At 36.4% G+C, this 17,762-nt stretch overlaps 1 protein-coding gene across 3 annotated transcripts in view; it reads left to right on the top strand.

The window, feature by feature from the left end:
• Positions 1 to 17,762, top strand: part of Heatr5b (HEAT repeat containing 5B) — a 76,190-nt gene that overhangs the window by 24,401 nt on the left and 34,027 nt on the right. For all 3 annotated transcript variants that reach the window (XM_070025369.1, XM_070025370.1, XM_070025371.1), the window contains exons 13-23: positions 77 to 176; positions 1,051 to 1,160; positions 2,620 to 2,783; positions 3,683 to 3,858; positions 5,594 to 5,699; positions 6,893 to 7,083; positions 8,961 to 9,120; positions 10,473 to 10,662; positions 12,910 to 13,079; positions 16,405 to 16,549; positions 16,825 to 17,064. In XM_070025369.1, the coding sequence (XP_069881470.1) occupies positions 77 to 176; positions 1,051 to 1,160; positions 2,620 to 2,783; positions 3,683 to 3,858; positions 5,594 to 5,699; positions 6,893 to 7,083; positions 8,961 to 9,120; positions 10,473 to 10,662; positions 12,910 to 13,079; positions 16,405 to 16,549; positions 16,825 to 17,064 (1,752 nt within the window). The remainder of the gene's footprint in view (positions 1 to 76; positions 177 to 1,050; positions 1,161 to 2,619; positions 2,784 to 3,682; positions 3,859 to 5,593; positions 5,700 to 6,892; positions 7,084 to 8,960; positions 9,121 to 10,472; positions 10,663 to 12,909; positions 13,080 to 16,404; positions 16,550 to 16,824; positions 17,065 to 17,762) is intronic.

The raw sequence follows: 17,762 nt of genomic DNA, 5'->3' as shown, positions 1-17,762 counted from the left end.
CTTTTATGTAATTTTTAAAGTATATTCAGGTTTACAAAAGCTGCTGTAAATCTGACTGTAAAATTTTTTTTTCTAGCCATGAGGAGTTTTGTTGCACACTGTCCTGAGCTCCTAACTGAAGATGTGATTCGGAAATTAATGACCCCTATTGAATGTGCCATGACTATGATGTCACAGTAAGTAAACAATTATAACAGGGTACCATCCTGTTTTATGTATTAACAAATTAAAACTTCATTTAAGCATATTTTATACTTCCTTTAAGAGTCTTATGTAGAACTTACACAAAACTGAATTTTTGCAAATTGACTTTTTAAGAATTATTTCTCTTTTTCTTTTCTTTTTTTTTTTCTTTTTTTTCTTGTCAGTCGTGGAGCTTGAACTCTGGGCCTGGGTGCTGTCTCTCAGCTCTTCAGCTCTTCAGCTCAAGGCAAGAGCTCTACCACTTGAGCTCTAGAGCACAGTCCAACTTCTGGTTTTCTGGTAGTTAATTAGAGATAAGAGATAAGAGTGTCATGGGCTTTCCTGCCCCTGCTGGCCTTGAACCACAATCTGCAGATCTCAGCTCCTGAGTGGCTAGGATTACAGGTGTGAGCCACTGGTACCTGGCTTAGAATTTCTGATGTTAATTAAAGTATAAATGTACGCTAGTGGCCGGTGGCTTACACCTGATCCTAGCTACTCAAGAGGCTGAGAATTGAGGATCTTGGTTCAAAGACAGCCTGGCAAGAAAATCTGTGAGACTCTTATCTCCAGAAAACTGGGAGAGGAGCTGTGGCTTAAAGTGGTAGAGTGTTGGCCTTGAGCAAAAGAGCTCAGGGACAGAGCCCAGGTCCTGAGTTCAAGTCCCAGGACTGACCAAGAAAAAAAAATATATGTATATAAATGTATTTTAACATGTTTCTGCTGCCAGTGGTAAATATCATAAAATAAAGTGAATGTGTGTGATACTTATCAATGTACTTTGACATTACATCAATATATTGCCAAACATTAATAGGTAATGCTTATTCTACAAAGCTGATCTTAACTGTGCTTTTGCTATTTTAGCATTCCATCTGTAATTAAAGCCCATGGAGCACATCTGAAAGCTAGTGCAGCAATGGTCCGTTTAAGACTTTATGATATCTTGGCTTTGTTACCTCCCAAAACTTACGAAGGTAAAAAAAAACTTGAAGTATCTGATAAAAATTCTTCAATATGCTCTTACAGTTCCTCAGTGTTAAAAGAGTCTGACCAGAATCCCATGGAACCACTTTGGAAAAAAAGGCCACTGATGTACAAAAGTTCAAGTAAAGGAGCTCACTCTTTTTTTTTTTTTTTTTTTTTTTTTTAAGGAGCTCACTCTTGTTGATGTTTTACTGTGTTCTAGTTGCCATTCCAAGCCCTTTACTTATATTAGTTTTATGATTCTAAAACTTAGCTTATGAATTAATAACAAAGAATCCCAGACAGACAAAGATAATGTAACTTCTCTGAGTCAGAGCTAGTAAATAGCTAAGCTTGGATTGAGATTTAGCTGGTTTATCTTCAGTATCTGAACTTTCAATTAATATCTTAAACTGTTTCATATGCATTGTAATATATCCTATAATTTAGGAACCTGAAGGGAGACTTAGTAATATACTTTGTAGAAATAAAACATTATGTAAAACATTAATATTAAATAACTATGCCTGAGAATTTTAGTAGCTGTAGTTCAGTATTTGCATGACATTGGCAATGAACAATAATTAATGTTGTATAGCATTTATTGTATTTAAAATAAAGGATTTGTCTTCTGTGTTTTTTCTTAAGGCATATACAATAATAAAAAGTGACATTTTATATATTAAAAGATGTATTAAAATTTTAATATAATTTTGCATGTATTAACCAAGTCCCAGATGCACATAAATTTTATTGATAGTTACTTATAAAACTTTAAATGGTGGCATATACCCTTGTCTCAACTACCTATGAAACTGCAACAAGAGTATCATTTCAACCCAAAGAGTTCTGGCCAGACATAGTGAGACCCCCATCTTTTGTTGGGTTAGGGGGATGTTCCTGAGGCTTGAACTCAGTGCCTGGGTGTTGTCCTTAGTTTTGTTTGCTCAAAACTACATTCTACCACTTAAGTCACAGCTCTACTTCTGGACTTTGGGTGGTTAATTGGCAATAAGAATCTAATGGGCTTTTCTGCCCAAGCTGGCTTTGAATCTTCAGATCTCAGCCTCCTGAGTAGCTAAGATTATAGGTATGAGACACCAATGCCCCACTGAGACCCATCTTTAAAAAAAAGAAAAATTAGGGCTGAGAGCATGGCTTAAGTGGTAGAGCACTTTCCTAGCACATGTGAGTCCCTAAGTTCAGCCTCCTGAGTAGCTAAGATTATAGGTGTGAGACACCAATGCCCCACTGAGACCCATCTTTTAAAAAAAAGAAAAATTAGGGCTGAGAGCATGGCTTAAGTGGTAGAGCACTTTCCTAGCACATGTGAGTCCCTAAGTTCAAAACCCTTACCATTAAAAAAATAGATCTTTTAAAAGAGGGAATATATACTTACTTTATTCTTGTTAAGCGTATTGTAGTTTTCATGAAAATTATAATTTTTAATCTGAAGATTTTTTTTTGTAGGATCTTTCAATGCACTTCTTAGGGAACTGGTGGCCGAATTCACTTTGACTGACAACTCAGCCAACACAACTACCTCCCTCCTCCGATCCCTTTGCCACTATGATGACAGTGTTCTTCTCGGTTCCTGGCTGCAAGAAACTGATCATAAATCAATTGAAGACCAGGTAGTAAGCCTTAAGGGAAAATGAAATGCCAGATTAACCTAAAACAATGGTCCTAATATACTTTTGTCATTTAAAAGAGAATATCACGTACTGAAGTTTAATTTTCATTTAACTTTCTTAGACACAGAATCATGATGGGAGATAGGTGATGAAAAATATAAAAAGTAGAATTTGGCAAATTGTGTTTATTTAGTATTGTTTGTGTTATATCCTATGTTAGTTGTAGCAAAATTAATTGTAACTGGTTTTTTGATGCTTGCTTTCACTCATTGGCTGGTGCTGTATGACTTGAGGTATGCCTCCAGCAGGTTGGAGAGGAATGAGAGAGTGACTAGACTATAAGTTTAGCAACTATTTTGCCCACTGAATATACCATTTTTAAGTGTACCATTGTGTACATTTATACCATTTAAGTATACCATTTTTGATCTTTTTAAAAAGATCAAAAGCCCTCTTTTAAGTTTTTTTTGTGGGCTTAGGTATTGCTTATATTATTTTGTTTACACATCAAAGTAGGTTGTATAAAAATGTTTCAGAATGAGTAAAACTTTTCTTAAAATCCTATATATTGTTATTAATGGTAATTGTTTTTTTAATGGCCAAAATGTATTTTTGTTTTTAAAGAATTGTTTTTTTTAATGGCCAAAATGTATTTTTGTTTTTAAAGAAGTTTAGATACAGTGATTCTTTTTTTCTTTTTCTTTTCCTTTTTTTTGTCTAAGACTGGGATTCCAGCTGGCTATCTGCTCATTGCCTGGCCTTTTACCATTGGACCACTCTCAAATCTGCAATCACTGGTTTTTAGTTAGTTTTCTGTCTTACGCCCAGCTTCATATATAATTCTTAGCAAGTAAATTTTCTAAAGTAGTTTTAAGTAACTTTCATGTTACTCTTTGCAGCTCCAGCCAAATAGTGCATCTGGAAGTGGGGCTCTGGAACATGACCCTTCCTCTATTTATTTACGAATACCTGCTGGAGAAGCTGTACCTGGTCCTCTCCCTCTTGGAGTCTCAGTCATTGATGCCTCTGTGGCTCTTTTTGGTGTTGTGTTTCCTCATGTTTCTTACAAACACCGGTTAGTATAAAGTCAATGAGGTAGTTTTAGCCAAATGTAAACTATATTCATACAGTAGATTTTTGTGAGCTACAACTAAAACAATACTTTCATAAATTTGCTAACATAAGTGATATGTACATGATAAATTGTATGCAGCAGAGTCTACATAGTTTGAAAATTCAGTTTTAGCTCTGTGTCCTTGCCTTTGGTATTTATTTTATTGTGGACTATGTCTTGAATTGCAACATTTTCATCATAATGGTTTGTTTGGAAATTTTGAGTCAACTAGGTCTTTAATTAAAGGTATCAGTTTGATAATTCTGTTATTGTACAATTGTATAGGTGATGAGCTTATTCTGTAATAAGATTGGTCTCTGAGGTATGGTTCAAGTCTTGAACTTGGGGAACTAAGGTACCAAAAGCATTTGGTTTGCTATATTTGATATTCACAAATCACTATCCCTAACTTGAGTAGGCATTTTTGTATATTCTTGATTTTCTAAAAGAGAAAAGAAAAATGAATTATTGAAAGGCCTTCAAGATAATGTAAAAATTTTAGGCCAGCTATTTGGGAGGCAGACATTAGGAGGATGGAGGTTTAAGGATAGTTTAGGCAAAAGGTTAATGAGATCTTATTTCAGTCAATAAGCTAGGTGTGGTGGCATGGATCTTTGATCTCAGCTTTGTGGTATGCCTAAGTAAGAGGACTGTGACCCCACAGGTCTGGTCAAAAAAGTACAAGACACTGCCTGAAAAATATCTAAGCAAAAAAGAGTGTTCAGGGTCACAGCTTAAGTGGTTAAGTAAATTCAGGACCCTTAGTCTGAGTCTCAGTACCACAATCAATCAATTAGTATGTGAAAGATATTCTATCTTTAAATATGTAACACACATACATCTTACTTGATTTAAATTGTTTTTCGTATCTAAGATTTAATTATGACATTTTGTCTTGCCCAGATATATGAATAATTTGGTTGAAATTAAGCACTGCCTATACTCTCAGCAATCCAGGAGGCTGAGATCTAGAAGATCAAGGTTTGAGGCAAGCCAGGCAGAAAAGTCCAAAAGATTGCATCTCTAGTTGACCAGCAAAAATGCTAGACTGGAAGTGTGGCTTAAATGGTAGAGTGCTCGCTGTGATCAATGAGACTACACCGCCCTGAGTTTAATCCCTAATATTGGTACAAAAGAAACAAAACAATAAACTGATCAAAACTAAATATTACTTGAAATCTACTAATAGCTTCTGAACTTAAGATATGAGATACCCTTTTCTTCTATATAAGATTATTTTAACAATATGCCACAATTTTCATTTTTGTATTAAAAATAATCTACATAGCTTGGTGCTGGTGCCTATGACTTATGTCTTAATTCTAGCTGCTCAGAAGATTGAGGTTCAAAACCAGGCAGGACAGACAAATCTGTTAGACTCTTTTTATCTCCAATTAACTATCAAAAGTTTGGACCTAAAGGTGAGACACAAGTATTAGAGCACCAACTGTAAGCAAAAAATTGAGAGAGAGCTTGGGGCCCTGATACCTCACCCCCACTTCCCCAAGCACACACGGTTAATTACATGATTATATATTTATGAGGAAGAGCTATGGGTTTGGATCAGCCATGAGAGTGAGACACAAAATAGACAGTATGGGATATTATTTGCTAAACAATTGGTGTACTTACCTCTGTCTTTTAGATAATACATGAAAAAATTATTGCTAATGTGAACTTTATCCTTTTATTGCAGATTGCAAATGTTGGATCACTTTGCTGAATGTGTTAAACAAGCCAAGGGTGTTCGCCAGCAAGCTGTGCAGCTTAATATATTCACTGCTGTTCTTAGTGCATTAAAGGTATTTGCCAGTGGCTCATGCCTGTAATCTCAGCTACTCAGGAGGCTGAGATCTGAGGATTGCAGATAAAAGCCAACCTCGGCAGGAAAGTCCCTGACACTCTTATCTTTAATTAACCACCAGAGAACTGGAAGTGGCATGTGGTTGTGGCTCAAGTGGTAGAGCACTCTCCTTGAGCCGAAGAGCTGAGGGACAGTGTCCAGGGCTAGAGTTCAGGCCCCTTGACCAAAAAAAAAAAAAAAAAAAAGTGATCATGATCTGCCTTAGTGGTTGGGAGAATGAGGAGCTGTAATATCGTATGGGTTCATTTTTCTTCGTAGGTATGCTGTTGTTAAACATTTTTCTCTGGTATCATAACTTACATTTTTGTGTCAAGTAAGTAAATTTAAATTCCCGAACAGTAAGAAGAGCAAGACCAGACATTTGCATTTATGATGATGAACAAACTGTATGAACAGTTAGTTGCTGATTATTCTTTGTGGAATTTGATCTTTACATATATACTGATTATGGTTGTAAGACAGTTATCTTTTGTTGAATTTTTATACGAATGAATTAGTATTTCACTTCTCAGATCTTCTCTTTCCTTTAACTTAGAGTGATAAATTCCAATCAGTTAAATAGTAATCAGCTTAATAATAGAATAGTCTTTATATACAAGAGCAGCATTTAGATATTAATCTTTGGATTAAAAAATCTCCAAGGAGGGGCTGGGAAGGTGGCTCTGTGGTAGAGCGCTTGCCTTGCATGCTCAAGGCCCTGGGTTCGATTCCTCAGCATCACATAAGAAAAAAAAAAGCCGGAAGTGGTGCTGTGGCTCAAGTGATAGAGTGCTAGCCTTGAGCTGAAGAGCTGAGGGACAGCGCCCAGGCCCAGAGTTCAGGCTCCACGACCGGACCCCAAAAAAAAAAATCTCCAAGGATTGTTGGTTTTATGATTAATTTGCCTATTAGCTATGTTATTTATCTTGTTTTAAAATCATATTTAGGAAAGTTATTATTGTCAATTTAACAAGTACTAATTATAGATATAGAATATCTATATGATAGTGAACAGAAGAAAATAATTATGAAGATATATGTATTTTTTAAAATAATATATGAAGATATATGTATATTTTTAAAAATTGTAGTGTGTATTTTATTTGACTGAAATATAAACTATCATAATTATTATTTTTGGAATCAATGTAGGGCTTAGCTGAAAATAAAAGTACTTTAGGACCGGAAGAGGTTCGAAAATCTGCTCTTACACTGGTTATGGGCGCTCTTGATAATCCCAACCCCATCTTACGGTGTGCAGCAGGAGAAGCTCTTGGGAGAATGGCTCAGGTGGTGGGAGAAGCAACTTTTATTGCTAGAATGGCCCAATATAGCTTTGACAAGTAAGTGGAATTCTTTTTTACCAAAAAATAAGTTTCTCTCTTTTAAGTAATAAATCATTGTGTACTGGACTATGGATTTCCCATCTGGTATAGCTTATGATGGTATTTTATGTTTTTCACAATGATGCCAGTGTGCAGTTTATTGAAGGTTCAGTTCTTTTTTTTGGGGGGGGGGGAAAGGGGGTCCAGTTGTGGGGCCTGAACTCTGGGCCTGGGCGCTGTCCCTCAACTCTTCAGTTCAAGGCTAGCGCTCTACCACGTGAGCCACAGTGCCACTTCTGGCTTTTTTTTTTCTTTTTGTTTATGTGATGCTGAGGAATCGAACTCAGGGCCTCATTAATGCAAGGCAAGCGCTCTACCACTGAGCCACCTTCCCAGCCCAGATTCAGCTCTTGAATCTTGGAAAAGTCTAACATGTTAGGTACTTCTGCTATGGGGAGTTGTCTCATCCAGCTCTTGGAACCAAGAAGGTTAGTCAGGGCTTCTCAGGTAAGTTCACTCACTTAAGAGAGGCTCTGCATCATTTTTTTCTTCCATCTGCTTCCATTTACCACCACTACTCTTTCTATGAATTGCTTTTTAGAATAAATCTCTTTTTTTTTTTTTTTTTGTCAGTCATGGTGCTTGAAGTCTGGGCCTGGGCACTGTCCCTTAGCTCTTTAGCTCAAGGCAGCACTCTACCACTTGGACCACAGTACCACTTAAACTACTACCAAGCTTATTATCTCATATTATTCTCTTATTATAGACACAGTTAATCATGGCTTTCAGGATTTCTTTGTTAATTTTAAAGAATTTTCTCAGAGATATAAATAAATATGATTAACACAATAAGACAGTTTAGAAATGGTGGCTCATGCCTATGAGGCCAGCTAATCGAGAAGGCAGAGGTTGGAAAGATTATGGTTCAAAGCTAGCCCAGGCAAAAAGTGAGACTCTCATCTCAACAAATAGGCTGAATGTGGTAGAGCAAGTCCTTGATCACAAAGTAGGAGGATTATGGCATCAGCCTGACTCCTGGCAAAAATCCTAGATCCTACCTGAAAAATAACCAGCAATAAAGGCTGGGGGCATGAAGATAAGATGTAGTTATTACTAACTGTGAAGTTGGTGATCAAATACGTAAGTTGAAATGTTTAATAAAGTGTTTAAGCCAGTGGCTCACACCTGTAATCCTAGCTACTCAAGAGGCTGAGATCTGAGGATCATGGTTTGAAGCCAGTCCAAATAGGAAAGTCTAAGAGACTCTTATCTCCAGTAAACCACTCAGGAAAAGCTGAAAGTTGTGTTCTGGCTTAAGTGGTAGAGTGCTAGCCTTGAGCAAAAGAATCTCAAGGACAGAGCATAAACTCAGGATTCAAGCCTCAGGACTAGCAAAAATAAGTTTAAGAACTAGCTCTTGAATTATATACCATTTCATTACATATTTTAAATAGTACAAAACCACATCATGATCATAAATAAGAGACAGTGGGACTCAATGATTGTTATATAGTAATCCTGAAAAAAGTATTTTCTGAATTCATTTGAGAATAGCTTTCCTTGTCTTTTCACAGAGTGGCAGACTAGCTGGGCATAGAATAATGGCCCAGTGTGTTGTTTGAATTCCTGAGGGTAAAATGAGCAAGCTAAAGCATTCATAGACACTTAATCTTCTGCTGGATGCCTTCTGATTAGTTTTACTCGTTCCAAGTATTTCCAAGTGACACTTAAATTGCTCTTCTGTGTTATGTTATGGGAATGAAAAATCAAGTATCATGATTATAATCTTTCTTACTTTCCAGAATCTTTCTTTTTTCTGTATGTGACTTTGTGTGTTTTTTAATGCTAGAGGAAAATAGAGAAATCCATCCCTGAAGCATGATCCTTTTTTTCAGGTTGAAGTCAGCTCGAGATGTTGTGTCTAGAACTGGCCATTCATTGGCCCTTGGTTGCTTGCATCGTTACGTTGGTGGCATAGGCTCAGGACAGCACCTGAAGACCAGTGTCAGCATTTTATTGGCTCTAGCACAAGATGGTACATCCTCCGAAGTTCAGGTAGAGATGTATTTTTTTAATTACAAAAGCTTTTAGGGCTGGGAATGTGGCGCAGTGGTAGAGTGCTTGCTTAGCATTCATGAAGCCCTGGGTTCAATTCCTCAGTACCACATACACAGAAAAGACCGGAAGTGTCACTGTATCAAGTGGTAGAGTGCTAGCCCTGAGCAAAAGAAGCCCAGGAACAGTGCTCAGGCCCTGAGTTCAAGGCCCAGGACTGGTCAAAAAAAACCCCAACACTTTTAATAATGATTTTAGGAAAATTATTTGCTCTATAAAATAATAGTGACATTGATAAATTGTTTGGAAAGATGTATTATGTTCTTGTTCTTTTATTTTGTTTTAGAACAAAACATTATTTGTAATAGATATTGACAAGATTTTACTTTTCACTCAAATTATATATTTTTTTGTTTGTCATAGGACTTGAACTCAGGGCCTGGGCATTGTCCCTGAGCTTTTTTACTCAAGGTTAGCATTCTACCACTTTGAGCCACTGCACTACTTCCAGATTTCTAGTGGTTAATTGGAGATAAAAGTCTCACAGACTTTCCTGTCCAGGCTGGCTTTGAACTAAGATCCTCAGATCCCAGCCACCTGAGTAGCTAGGGTTACAGGTGTGAGTTGTCGGCACTTGACTTACATTTGTACTTCAATTTACTCAGAAATACAATTCTTAAAGTCATTTTTGCAAAAATTCAATTTTGTGTGATTTCTACATAAGACTCTTAAAGGAAGTATAAATGAAATTTTAAATTGTCAATACATAAAACAAGATGGTTCCCTGTTATTGTTTACTTACTGTGACATCATAGTCATGGCATATTCAGCAGAGGTCATTAATTTCTGAATTACATTTTATGTTAGGAGCTCAAAACAATATGCAACAAAACTCCTCATTGCTCACAGACTTTACTGCCCAGGCCAGTTTGAACTGTCATCCTCGGATCTCAACCTCCCGATTAGCTAGGATTACAGGCATGAGCCACTGGCACCTAGCCTTCACTTAAACTAGAATTATTGCTTCTTGAATCTTTTGCTTGAGCTGGCTTTAAACTGAGATCCTCAGGCTCATTCTCCTAAGTAACTAGGATTGCAGTTAGTTACCATCTTTTAATTTCTTCTTCCTCTTAATTTCCTTTCATCTTTATGTTTCTCCTTACATAACACATGCAAATAAGTATAACCCCAGTGAGCACTGAAGCATGTGATGTAGTAGACTATAATCATGGTTTCCAAGTTCATGTTAATGTGCTAAAAATATGAAAGGATACAAGGATGTAACAATTCAGTATACTTAATTCAGTTTGTTCTCATTTCCTTATAACTGAAATAGTTGAATTTCATTCTAGACTTGGTCTCTTCATTCACTCGCCTTGATAGTGGATTCGAGTGGCCCAATGTATCGTGGCTATGTGGAGCCCACTTTATCTTTAGTTCTTACCTTGTTGCTCACAGTTCCTCCTTCACATACAGAAGTACATCAGTGTCTTGGGAGATGTTTGGGTGCTATCATAACTACTGTTGGCCCTGAACTGCAGGGTAAGTAAAACTATCTTAAAGAAACTAGGTGATTGCTATTTTTTCTAATATTCTGAATGCTGATATCACATTGCTTGAAGACATTTTGTGATAATTTTTTTAATCTACTGAATATCTTTGTTTTTAAGTTCTAGCACTCAACATTTTGCCTTTGCTATTTAAAAAAAATGTGTACAACATACCTATTCCATGCAGGTATTTTTTAAATTTTAAAGGAGATAAAACATTTTTTTCAATGAAATTTTACTTAGGATTCATTGAAAGTAAAATAAAACAAGTTTCTATTTGTTTTCATGGAGTTTGATTCACTCTGGTTTTGAACACAGTGTCAGGAACATAGTTTGAAAAATTACTCCTTTATGAAGCAGGTAATAGTACCTTATTTTTCTATGGGGAGGAAAGCTCAGAGAAGATCATTTGTCTAGTGTTAGCAGATGAGTGGTACATTTGTATTATTCTTACTGCTTGGAACTAATTCTATCAATGGCTAAACACTGAAATCAGCAGTTTATTGTGAATGTATACTGAATATGAATATATAAAGTTTGTTTTGAATTTTCCCTTTTCCCCTACTCTCCCAGTTATTAAATGCTTTCAATGGGAAAAGCTTTTTTTTTCCTTACCTTGACTGGTACTTGAACTCAGGTCTGCTGCTTTTTTTTCAACTGCATTTTTTATTTTTGGTCTTTTCTTTTTTGGTACTGTGAATTGAAGAAGAAATTGCACTTTCTAGGCAAGCATTTTGCCACTGAGCTACATACATCCTAGCCTGGGTCTGATACTTTTGCTCAGGTTCCCATCTGCTCTAGGCCTCCAGTCCTTCAGATAAGCTTTTCATCAATATTTACTTTATTTAATTCTGATAGTGCAGAAACACACATTATCCCAATTGCTCAAATGAAGCACTAATATTGGAAGAGGTTAAGAACTTTCCCAAAGTTATATATGTATATATGATTCATTCTTTGGTCTCCTAAGATGATATTTATATGTATGTACAATGAAAAAAATTATTAAACTTATATTTAGTAATCAAATTATTATATATGCAGTATACAATAAAATTTTTCCGATTCTGTAGAAATTTTCATTAATCTTTTCTTTTTTTTTTCTTGGTTGGTTGTGGGGGCTTGAACTCTGGGCCTGGGCGGTCACTGTCCCTGAGCTCTTCAGCTTAAAGCAAGTGCTGTACCACTTGAATCACAGTACCACTTCTGGTTTTCTCGTAATTAATCGGAGATAAGAGTCTCATGGACTTTCCTGCCCAGGCTGGCTTTGAACTGCGGTCTTCAGATCTCAGCCTCCTGAGTAGCTAGGATTACATGTGTGAGCCACCGGAGTCCAGCAAAATTTTAATTAATCTTATCAGAAAAATATTTGAAGTTATGTATTGGAAGTAATAGTAGTGGTTGAACAGAGAATGAGAAAACTGGCTTTTCAAAATTTAACTTTTTAAAATAAAGCAGTAACATTTGTAAAAATAAAATCATTTATCAGAAATATGTGTGTGTATATGTGTATGTGTGTATATATATATATATACATATATATATATATATTATATAGTTAAATAAAAGACAGATGGGTTGTTTTTAGTTCCAGTCCTGGGGCTTCAGCTCAGGGCTGGCTAATCTTCTACCAATTGAGCCATAGCTCTTCTTTTGGCTTTTTGGTGGTTAATTGAAGATAAGAGTCTTACGGACTTTCCTGCCCCGGCTGGCTTCAAACCTCAATCCTCAGAACTAAGTTCTTTTGAGTAGCTAGAATTACATGAGTGAAACACCGGTGCTGGTGACAGATATATTTTTGTTACCCAAATACAGTTGTGTTTTTTTTTGTTTTTTTTTTTTGTCGGCCGTGGGGCTTGAACTCTGGGCCTGGGCGCTGTCCCTCAGCTCTTCAGCTCAAGGCGAGCGCTCTACCACTTGAGCTACAGTGCCACTTCCGGTTTTCTGGTGGTTTATTGGAGATAGGAGTCTCACGGTCTCTCCTGCCCGGGCTGGCTTTGAACCGCGATCCTCAGATCTCAGCCTCCTGAGTAGCTAGGATTACAGGCGTGAGCCACCAGCGCCCGGCTTACAGTTGTGTTTTACAGTTACTTTCATGAACTTTGCAGACTTTTGGTTTTTAAAGTCTATGTAATAATTAGAACAAAGGGTTATTTAGAAGGTAATTATTTTCTAGGTGGTGTTTTAGTGATACTAATAAAATAATTGTACTTTACTTTTTCTTTCATTTTTCTACTAGGAAATGGAGCAACAATTTCTACTATTCGTTCTTCTTGTCTGGTGGGTTGTGCAATCACCCAGGACCATTCTGATTCTCTTGTTCAGGCAGCTGCCATCTCTTGCCTTCAGCAGCTGCATATGTTTGCCCCAAGACATGTCAACCTATCCAGTCTTGTTCCTAGCCTTTGTGTAAGTATAAAGCTGTTTTATTCACTGATTTATTCTGGGAGCCTTTATATTTTTTTCCAAAGAGAACAAACTGGATCAAAAGAAAATACATTTCCTTGGTTGTGAGTTCTGAGGCATAGGCATCAATAATAATTTCATAACTATTTGTTTTATTCACAGATTAGCCTTTTTTGTGTGCCAGTTCTAGAGCTTGAACTCAGAACCTGGGCACTGTCCTTCAGCTTTTGTTCTCAAGGCTAGTGCTCTACCACTTGAGCCACAGGTCCACTCATGGCTCTTTGGTGTTTAATTGGAGATAAGAGTCTCACAGACTTTTCTACCTAGGCTGACTTCAAACCTTGTTCCTCAGACCGCAACCTCAATAGCTAGGATTACAGGTGTGAGTCACTGCACCCAGCTCTTTTTAAGCCTTCTAAAAAATACTTCAGTCTATTGTTTGTTTCTTAACTAAGAATGGGTCACAAATAGTCTTGCTTTTTAAAATTTTATTTCTTAAAGCTTGATTGGTAACTTCTGAGATTCTGTAGCTGTCATTACAGTCATCAATTTATCCATTTAACAGATATTTACTAATAGCCTCAGAAACCAGAGTATTGGAGGTACATTTGTGAGTGAGATGAGATCAAACTATTGTCATTGTAAGATTTATAGTTACAAAGAAAATAACAATAGCTATTTACAAACAAGATAAGAGCTAGCAAAGAATATAGGTCGGGTCATGTCATAATCTAGTTTAAGATATGACTTCTGAAAAATCCATGGGGTACAATTTACAAAATAAATAGGAGTTAATTTGCAGTTAATCATTAAGGGCACGATTGTAGACAGCATTTATTTGTAGTCAGAGGGGACAATAACAATTCAAGGTTCTCAAGTGACATACATTTAAAGAAGCAATTCATCCTCTTCTCTCTGGCTTAACTACTTAGTTAAGCCAGAGAGAAGAGGAGAATCCCAGGCCACAAGAATCAAGGTAATTAGCAGATGGAAGATTATGCGGGATTTCTATACATAGTATAAATTTATACTTTATTGTACAAGCAAAGGAAAAACATTAGGAAGTTTTTTTTTACAGAGGAGTAACTTAATCAGATTTGTACCTTTTCCATTTGATTCTTTCTGCCTGATGAAAATGGACTCTGTATGGTAAAAATTATGATGTTCTACCATGGAGGTGATAATGCTTTGCTCTGAGCTGGTTGTAATAATAAGGAAAATTAAGTGGATTTGGATGGTATTTAGGAAGTAAATTTGACAGAATTTGTTCATCAATTGGCTGTTAAAAGAAGAAAAGGGACATTGAGAAAAGGAAAAGGTTTAGGTTTCTGATTTGACCATTGTAATGAAATTTTCTGAGATTTGGTTAACTTTGAAGAGAAAGTTGGGATATCTTAATGCAGTTTTAGCCATGTGAATAGTTACACAGGGCTGGAGCTCAGAAAAATAGAGATCTGGCAAGAGAAGTAAGTTTGGGTAAATAAGCATATAGGTAGTCACTGGAAATGTAGGAAAAAGTAAGATATAAGAGAATAGAAGATGGAAGTGGTGCTGTTGCTGAAGTGGTAGAACACTAGCCTTGAGCTGAACAGCTCAAGGACAGTGCCCAGGCCCAGAGTTCAAGCCCTACAACCAACCAAAAAAAAAAAAAAGATTTAGAAAAAGAGAGCATAGATGATTTAGAAAAGAGAGAAGCAAACAAAGGAGAAGGAGAGGTTAAAGGAAAGGTAGAGGTTATGTTGTTCATAGAAGCCAGTTGTTCATAGAACCAGTCAGCCAGTCAAGAGATCCAGTGAGAAGAGAGCTCTGAAACATCCTATAACCAGGGGAGGATAGTGCTGTGGTGAGAAGAGGAAAAGGCCATTCAGGGTAATAGGAAGGTTAAGAGTAGATACTACATTTAGTGTGGCTTTACTCAATAAGATTTGCTCCTGTTTTCCTTTATATTAGGAGGAATTCAGTCTATCTTGGACCATTTAGGAGTTTGAGTGAGCCACAGGCAGTACCAAATGTACATGACATGTTTACAAAAGACATCTACAAAGAAAATTACCACTACTAGTATGTATTAGATTGCACATGTAACAAGATATTAAACATCCTTCCAAAAGCCATTGTCTGATACAAATTCTGAGGACATAGATGGCATCTCTTGAGCAAGATAGACTTGATAAGTACCTGATACAATTCAAATGCAGATATTCACTCCTAAATTGTCTGGTTCCTTTCTCATTCTGTGGAGGTGGACCTGATAACACAGAGCACAAGAAGATCTAATAAAGTAATAACAGGACTTAATACGCATTACAGTGGTGTTTATCAGTAAGCCACATATTATACATTGAGCTTCCTCCATGGTAGCAAACTATAATGTTTCCAAGTTGATTTCCTTAGTGGAACATCAAGGATTTTATTACATGGCATGTTGGAGCACTTTCCTGAACCTCCTCCAAAAGACTGTGTGGGAAGATTATAGTCAGCTGATGAGGAAATAACATAGCCGACTAAACATGAAAAAAGGGCCATTCAACTGATGGTCTCTTTGGAACTTGCCAATAGTCTCTCATGCTGTCTTCATTAATCAGACACTTTGATGCTTACTAAGAAAAATAGTCTATACACATGGGCTTATTTAAAGTAATGAAAAAATTCAGATGTTTAAAACTTTCATGCCATTACCTCAGAAATGGCAATATTGTGTGATATTGTTTGTAATGCCTAAACCAAACGAAATGTGATTTTCTTTAGCAAATGTATTGAGAGATAAATTATTTAATAACCTTTATTAAATAACATAAAAGTATTAAATATATTGTAATATGTTTTTGAAAATGAACAAGTACTACTCTGAGTATTTTCTGTTCTGGCAGGCAGTTGAGATTTTTTTTTTTGGTGTTACTTACATTTGAGTTTTGTGTGTTTAAAAATTTTAGAAGACAGCCAGATATATGTATAAAAATGAGATGGGTGAGGGAGAAGTGGGGAGGAGGGAGAAGGAAGGGATAGTAGTAGAAAAACAAAGGAGGGGGTAACAATACTTGATGAGAAATGTACTCATTACCTTACTGATGTAACTGTAACCTCGTTGTACAGCATCTTTACAAAAATAAAATTAAAAAACATGGGCAAAAAGTACTTCTGCATTTTCATCTAAGTAGATTAATGCTATTATTTTGCCAAAATACCATTTTTATTATATCTTAGACAACTGTGATCGCTAAAGGAGGAGCTTCTTGACAAATAGAGGTTTTATCTCATACATATTAATTGGGTAAGTGTGTTAAAGAACTTCAGCTTAAATAATTGTCTGAATTGTTATGGTTTGCAGGTTCACTTATGTAGTTCCCATTTGTTACTTCGACGGGCAGCTGTGGCATGTCTCCGGCAACTTGCGCAGAGAGAAGCAGCTGAAGTCTGTGAATATGCCATGAGTCTTGCCAAAAATGCAGGGGATAAAGAGAGCAGTGGTGGCAGTAAGTTTTCTTCTTTGTCTATATTCCTTTTGCTTAAATTTTTCAGTTTGAATATTGAATATTCTTATAAACCAGGATTTTATCCTTATTGTCAGATTAAAATTGACAATTTTAATTCTAAAATATATGAACTAGAGAGAGACAGTAGTTGTATTTTTAAGTTTCTGATTTTTTTGCTCTTGTGAAATTACATGTAAGATTTAGTTTTTAGCGTTATTGTTCTCTGTAGTACAACAAAATCTCATATAAATTCATTTTTACAAATTCCTTTTCAGATGTCAATCCTTTTGCACCTGGGGTTAGTTCTCAAAGTGACATCCATTGCCGACACCAGGGTGTTAATATAACAGAAACTGGCCTTGAAGGACTTCTGTTTGGAATGCTTGATCGGGAGACAGATAGGAAATTATGTTCTGATATTCATGACACACTGGGGCATATGCTTTCATCGCTGGCAGTAGAAAAACTTTCCCATTGGTTAATGCTTTGTAAAGATGTGCTGGCAGCTTCTAGTGGTATGTATTTAATAAGTATACATAAATTCTTAAAAAATGATAATCGTTTTGCTTCTGACAAATATACAAGCATATAATGATACATATAGGTATATACAGCTATGTAAATTTGTAGTTATATTTAAAAGTACTCATCATTTTCATCTATGAATCTTTGTAAAAATAGTAAAAGTTAAAATTATATTCCAAATGAATTCAGATTCCTTTTTTTTTTTTTTTTTTTGGTCGGTTGTGGGCCTTGAACTCTGGGCCTGAGCGCTGTCCCTCAGCTCTTCAGCTCAAGGGTAGTGCTCTACCACTTGAGCTACAGAGCCACTTCCGGTTTTCTTGTGGTTTATTGGAGATCAGAGTTTCACAGACTTTCCTGCCCCCACTGCCTTTGAATTGTGATCCTCAGATCTCAGCCTCCTGAGTAACTAGGATTACAGGTGTGAGCCACCAGTGCCTGGCTTCCTTTCTTTTTGAAAATGTATTTCAAAATTTTTGAAAGCGGAAACTACATTAAATACCTTAAAATACCAGGTTTCAGGGCTGGGAAGGTGAGTAGGAGAGTGCTTGCCTTGCATGCATGAGGCCCTTGGTTCGATTCCTCAGCACCACATAAACAGAAAAAGTCGGAAGTAGTGCTGTAGCTCAAGTGGTAGAGTGCTCACCTTGAGCTGAAGAGCTGAGGGACAGCACCCAGGCCGAGTTCAGAC

The sequence above is a fragment of the Dipodomys merriami genome, unplaced genomic scaffold, assembly GCF_024711535.1.
Source record: "Dipodomys merriami isolate MVZ:Mamm:240054 unplaced genomic scaffold, mDipMer1.0.p SCAF_17, whole genome shotgun sequence".
NCBI classification, from domain to species: domain Eukaryota; kingdom Metazoa; phylum Chordata; class Mammalia; order Rodentia; family Heteromyidae; genus Dipodomys; species Dipodomys merriami.
Note: the sequence above shows the minus strand (reverse complement) of the source record. Positions and strands in the feature narration are given on the sequence as shown.